This window comes from Drosophila persimilis, unplaced genomic scaffold, assembly GCF_003286085.1.
Source record: "Drosophila persimilis strain 14011-0111.01,24,50 unplaced genomic scaffold, DperRS2 tig00000000-arrow-pilon, whole genome shotgun sequence".
Classification (NCBI taxonomy): Eukaryota; Metazoa; Arthropoda; class Insecta; order Diptera; family Drosophilidae; genus Drosophila; species Drosophila persimilis.
Genome location: NW_020825288.1, coordinates 23137467 through 23143941, shown reverse-complemented (window position 1 = coordinate 23143941; position 6475 = coordinate 23137467). Strand labels below are relative to the sequence as shown.

At 49.4% G+C, this 6475-nt stretch overlaps 1 protein-coding gene across 1 annotated transcript; it reads right to left on the bottom strand.

Annotated features, from left to right (window-relative positions):
• Positions 1 to 688: 688 nt before the first annotated feature.
• LOC6591366 (centrosomal and chromosomal factor) lies at positions 689 to 2717 on the bottom strand. The gene is made up of 2 exons (XM_026987922.1): positions 1802 to 2717; positions 689 to 1729 (listed from the first exon to the last, which is right to left on the bottom strand). Exons 1-2 carry the CDS (start codon positions 2584 to 2586, stop codon positions 766 to 768), a joined length of 1749 nt encoding a protein of 582 aa, XP_026843723.1. The 5' UTR covers positions 2587 to 2717; the 3' UTR covers positions 689 to 765.
• Positions 2718 to 6475: the final 3758 nt, after the last annotated feature.

The window sequence follows — 6475 nt, the reverse complement described above, 5'->3', positions numbered from 1 at the left end:
TCCTCTCTCCTCGTCTTTCTCTCATCTCATTCTCATTCTTTTGGTAATAATTGTGGCATTTTCCATAAATTGTTTTTCTGCTATAACATTTGTCGTTTTTCGTTTAATTAAATATGCATATAATTATGTAATTTTTAGCATTTGTTTGTTGACTTTTCCATTTTTATTGTTGGTTGATTTGAATGTTTGTTGGTTTTTAGGTTTTTATCGCCTTGGCTTTTTGTTGGTTTTTCATGTTTTCTTTTCTTTTTTTTAATTTAAATTAAATTAGATACTAAAATTATTTTATAACAAATATCACTACAATAGTTTGCATTTTTTTGTTGTTTGTTTTTCCTTTTGTTTATCAATTACTACAATTACTAGAAAAAGAAACAAAAAACACTTTTCATCCGTATCTTTTCCTTCTCCTTCTTCTGCATCTTCTTCATTTTCTTCTTCTGAGGACAATCTTCTTCATTCATTCTTCATTTTTCTTTTGGGAACAGCTCTAAACAGAATTTAGCTTTAATTTTTTTGTTTGTTTTTTCTTATTTTTTGAGTCTAAAAGCTTTTGGGGGCTGTATGAGGAGGGGATTACAGGGTTGTATAGGGTTGTATGGGGCTTTAGGGTTTGAGGGATAGAAGAGATGGCCTATATAAAGGGGGTTTGTTTTCCTATTGGCTATTCCTTGAGGCGGCTATTTTCATCGACGTTTACTTGGTAAGCGCCTGTCTCAGTTGGTTGCTGCTTCTTCTGCCTCCGCGCTGCTCCTGGGAGGGGGATCACACATTGTAGCAGGATATCTGCTGCTGCAGATGCTGGAATGTGGGCGTCGCCGCCGCGGCCGCACCGAATGGCACAAACGAGGTCTGCCCCAGGCTCCCGGCGGCCACGGCGGCAGCGGCCAGGTTGAGGGAGGCCGCCGCCGCATAGGGGTGCATCCGCTGCGAGCGCAGGTACTGCCGGTACTTGCCGCTCAGCTTGTCCGTGGCAGAGGTGGCGCCTCCAGTCGTTCCCGGACACGCGCCCGCCCCCGGACCCGCTCCCGCTGCAGATGTGGGCGTCACGGTGGCGCCGTACAGCCGCTGCATGGGCGTGGTGTCAGGGCCGGCCTGATAATTGCTAGGAACTGTGGCCATCGGCGAGCGGTCCATCAGCATGGCCATGCTCTGCGCGGGCGCCGCCCCACCCACTGCTGTGGCGTCCCAGGGCGGCGGGGGCAGGCAGTGCTGCTGCTGCTGATGGTGCTTCGAGCTGCCACCGACGGAGGGCGCCGTCTGGCCGTAGTTCGAACCGGAAATCATGGCATCCCTCTTCCCAGAGGCGCCGCTGGCTCCTCCCGCAGAGCCGTTGCTCCCCTTGGCCGCGTACAGGGTCTGGTGGGGCGGGGGTGCCAGCATATGGTGCGGCGTCATGGCAGTGCGAGCGGCTAGTGCCGCTGCCAGCTGATCCCACTGGCCCGCCGCGGCGGCGGCTATCGACGCGGAGCTGGCTGCGGCTGCTGCCGCTGCTGCTGCGGAGTGGCTTTGACTTTGGTTTTGACGACTTTGGTTGCTGCTGCTTCGCTGCTGCTGCGCCTGATGCTGCTGCTGCGCTTGATGCTGGTGCTGCTGCTGCTGCTGTTGGCGACGGACATGCTCCTGCTGCTGTTGCTGCTGCTGCACGGGATAGTGCGCCTGCTGCGACATCTGCGACATTTGTTGGTGCTGCTGACGCAACTGTTGCTGCTGCTGCTGGTACACCTGCCTCTGCTGCTGTTGTTGTTGCTGCTGCGCTTGATGATGCTGCTGCTGTTGTTGCTGCTGCTGTTGCTGCTGCTGTTGTTGCTGCTGCTGTTGCTGCTGCGCACTCTGCCTGGCTCCGCGTCGCGCTGCACTGCTGCTGGGTGCCGTGGCGGCCGCTCCTCCTCCCCCGCCAAGCGCCGCTCCACTGCTGACTGCACTGTTGTTGGCCGTGCGGGCCGTCGCCTGCATGTTGTTCACGAAGGGACTGCGCCGCTGCGACTCCATTTTGCGGAAGTAGCAGGGATGGATCATCAGCAGCGGCTCCACGCGCTGTCCGGCGGGTGGCTTCGGCTGGTTGGGGAGCTCGTACTCGACGCTGCAGTCGACGTGCAGTGGAATGCTGTAGTCCTTTTGAGGGGACGCTGCCGCTGCCGTAGCACCGCTGCTGTTGGCATTGCTGCTGCTGTTGGCGTTGCTGCTGGCAGAGACATTCTGCTGCTGCTGCTGCTGCTGTTGGCGTGAGGTGGCGACGGCGGCGGCGGCGACCTGAGTTTGGGCCGCCGCCGCATGGCTGTGGCGGGTGTTGGAGGCGGGCTGATGAGAATGTTGCTGCTGCTGCTGCTGCTGTTGCTGGCGGTGATGCTGCTGCTGCTGCTGTTGGAGCAACTGTTGCTGATGCGCTGCCACGGCGGCATGGTACATGTGTTGCTGTTGCTGCTGCTGCTGCTGCGCTTGGTGATGCTGCTGCTGAGCCTGACTGTGCTGCTGTTGTTGTTGCTGCTGCTGCTGCTGCTGTTGCAGGGCATTCAAGGCGGCAGCGGACATGCCGTGGGAAAGGGACGACATGTCATAGCTGGCATAACAGGCGGCCATCGTCATTGTTGTGTGTGAGGGGGAGAGAGTGTGTGCAAGAGAGTGTGTGCTTTTGCTGCTACTCTCTTCTACATCTACTCCTTCTGCGACTGCTGCTGCTGCTTCTCCTTCGTTAACACAGTTATAATTTTAGTTTTATTCTTTGCTTTTATTGCATTTTTGTGATTATTCGTTTTGCTTGCTTTTCACTTGTGAAAAAAATTCAAGACACATTTTTTTCTTCCTTTCTTTTATTAGATTTCTTTCTTCTTTTGCTTTTGCTTTTGGTTTTGGTTTTGCTTTTCTTATTCTTTTGTATTGGCACTGGTAATCCAAAAAAGAGAGCGCGCGGCTAACGGTTGTTGTGGCTGCAGGTAATCCGTGAGTGTGTGTTGAGTGTGTGTTTTTTGAGTGTGTGTGTGTGTGAGAGGAGGAACCTTAATCCATTTGCAGCTTATTCCGTTCGGAATTGTTGCTGCTTTCTATTAGAACCCGTATTCGTATCGTATTTTACTTTTACTTTGTTTAACTTTGTTTCGTTTATTGTATTTTGTTGTATATTTAGCGTTTTAATCAGTCTTGGTTTAGTTTTTTGTTTAAATGCAGCGCTTAGAGTTTTTACTATTTTTAGCTGCGGCTTTTATTTGTTTTTGCTTTTCAGTCTTTTGTCGCGCTCAGTGTACTGCTTGGCTGTTGGCTGGCTTACAGTTCTTTCTCTGGTTCCCGTTCCCGTTTCCGTTTCGGCTTTCAGTTTTCAGTTTCTAGAGAAATTGCGTCCGAACGCGTTGGCCAGCCCGAGCATAGTGATTCTGATTAAGCATGCCACTATGACGAACCGTGCGGCGTGCTGAATGCAGTGGGACTGTGAGCGCGTTTGCTGAATTACTCGAAAGAGAGCGAGAGCACGTTTTACGGAATAGAGTGAGAGCGTACAACAGCTGTTCACCACCACCGTTCGTTCCGTTTTGTTGTTACTTTTGGCAGCGTTTGAATTGAGATTTTCTTGGTTTTTTATCACTCAATTTTGCATCACTTTTGTATCACAATTTTGCCAAAAAAAAATGTATTTGGTTTTCTAGTTGAACGCTTTTCCCATGTTCTTGTCGAATTCTTCGCGAGAGTTTCTCATGGAGGCGCGCCTTGGTCGAGATGTGTTCTGTTCGGGTCGAGTTCTGGGCAGCGAATGTGGCCGTGTGGCCCTCTGATCTTAAGGTTTGCCTGGCGTCGCAGTCGCAGTCGCTGACTCTGCTCTCTTTCTCGTTCGGTCCCTCTGCTCTCTCACTCTCACCCTTCTTCCTTGGTGTTTTACCTGCCGCACAGCTGATTCGTGACGTCGCGTATTCAGCAGTCCCTCACACACGCTCGCACTCCTTCACACACACACTCTCTTTCGCATTTTATTGTTGCTGCATGCTTCTTAAGCCAATTGCATTCAATGGCAGCATATGGCCGCTCTCCGGCCTAAACACTCTGTATCGCTCTCTCTCGCTTCGACTTACACATTCAGCCGTATATTACTACCACGGCGGCCATCTTTACAACTGTTTTGGTGTTTGAACAAGCGAGAGAGAGAGAGAGTCGGTCTGCCGCTGTCTTTTTTTATGCGGGTATTATTTTGTAATATGAGTTTTTTTTTTGTGTCTTATGCTCCCTTCTGGGTGAGAGCAATCGTGGCTGCCTGCTTTAATTTTATACAAGATACTCAAAGAGTATATGGGTATATTAGATATGTGGTGGAAGTGGATGTGTATAACATCCAGAAGGAAGCGTTTCCGACCCCGTAAAGTTTATGGAGTCGATAGAGCCCGGTCTATCTGTCCACCACGCACTCTTTGTCGTGCAATGTTCACGCCGTCTGCCGGAGGAGAGCTATACTGATTAAGTATCGGGTATAAATGTAGAGTTGCGGCCGCAGCACCAACTCACAACGTTCTCCCTCGTTACGATTACTTTTTGCTCTGCTGTTTTCGTTTAGGGCTGCTGTGTGCTCCGCAGAAAGGGTTGTGGGGGGGCCGGAGCGCGGCAATCTTCTTCCTGCTAAAATTCCCGAATTTGAGAGCGCTTTTGAGAGCTAATTGAGTGGTTATGGTACGCCACTACCGTTAGAATTCCCTTTTGGGTGCGGCACTCAAATATAAAATCCCCAACAGAAAGTCCTTTAAATAAAATTCTCATGGAAACGAGGAAAATCGACTCAAATGTGAGATGAGCTTGGCTAAACCAGGGGTCGAAATTTCTGATATCCTTCGGCCCATGGTAGCACAAAGAGTAGCTATACACAATACAAATGTTGATCCCTTACATAGATCGCATCCGCCCCAAGGGAGGAATTCGCGCTTCGATCGTTGTTGATCTCGGTTCAGATTGGCACAGTTCTTAGCCTGCCTGCCAAATCAGTTACAAGTACGAAATAATTAAATCATTTTAATCGCATAAGCAAGGGTCCACTTGGGTCACAGTCTAGGCCATTCCTCCTGATTGTATTGCAGGGAATTTGCAGATCAAATTCGTCATACCCCCTCCAATGGGTATCAAGAGAGAACATTAAACGCTCAAAATACTGCAGACATTTTCTGCACTAAAAACTAAGCACAATTTAACTCTTATGGGAATGCTACTACCTCCCCCCTTCCCCCGTCCCATGCACACACACACACACACAGAGACACATTGTAATAAATAAGGAAGGTCGTTGCCATAGCAGCAGCCGCCGTTGGCGTCGTCGCTTTTTTCCGACTTTTTTGTTGTTTCGTGAGAGCGCTTTGGGGAGCAGTCAGTCTGGGGGGCTCTCTCTGGCGCTGACATGCCCGCTCTCTCTCTCTCTCTGTCTCTCACGTTTTGAGGCTTCATTCAGCGGTTTGATGATGATAACAAATCAGCTGTTTGGAGGTGTGTCTGTATGCGTGCATGTGTTAGTGCATGTGTGTGTGACGACTGTCTGGCTGCGAAGCTTATCCCCCCTCACCACGCCACCCCACCCACCGCTCCACATCACACTGTGTTTGCTTTTGCTGCTTTTGAGCATATGCTTCTGTTGTTGTTGTTGCTTTTGCTTTTGCTGCCTGCCTCTCGCGTGCTTAATGACGAGTCGGCCGTATTACCGTTTGTTGATTACAGTGCTGCGTCCTGTCCTCCCTCCTCCAACAGCGCAATTGGGGAATTACCAAAAACTGCTCGAATTAAAAAAGTATAGATGGAGTGGAAGAATTATAGAGCGAGAGAGAGAGTGATGAATAGTGCTTAGAGCGGAGTGTACCTCTTTAGTACCTTTTGTACTCTGGGAACCATTTTCTTCAAGTACGTTTCGCCAGATCGTCTCAAATTTGAGTATAGGGCTTGGTTAAATAGTTTTGCATAATTTCCTACAGTAACTATGCATATTCGCCTCCCCCTCCTGCTGCGACTCATAAAATGGATTCAGCACACATTTCCTGTTCCCCTGGTCTACTATTCGTCCTAATCTCTGTCATCTGTGTTTTTGTTGCACTCCTTCCCAGCTCCTTTCCGCAGTTCTTTCTTTCATGTCCATCAGATTCTTCCTTTCCGTTGCAGCATATCAAATTCATAACTCAACGTCGCCTGCCCTGCCTGCCTTTCTCTTTGGCAAAGTCAAAGTCCCTCTTTGTGCAATCCCCTTCGCCATCTCCTCCTCCTTGCATGCTGCTTCCTTTCCTTGAAACCTGTTTTGCATTATTAAGTAACCGCTGCGCTGCGCTGTGCCTCTGTTCTGTCCTGGCCTATGTGTATCTAGGTGTATGTGTGTGAGACATCGAAGAGAACCGGTTATTCTTGTGCTCTGCTTCTTCTTCTTCAGAAGATTTCTGCTGCTTGCTCTTCCATCTCTCTCGCATTGCACATGCAACTTTCGTTTTTTTTCGTGTGTCTCTCTCTCTCTCTCTTTCTCTTGTATCTCTGC

What these genes read in the sequence shown, in the direction of transcription:
- LOC6591366 (XM_026987922.1), bottom strand. Translation starts at nt 2,586, where the DNA reads ATGACGATGGCCGCCTGTTATGCCAGCTATGACATGTCGTCCCTTTCC. An exon ending in CAACAGCAGCAGCAACAACA is followed by an intron (nt 1,730 to 1,801) that starts GCAGCAGCAACA and finishes ACAGCAGCAGAG; the next exon opens with GCAGGTGTACCAGCAGCAGC.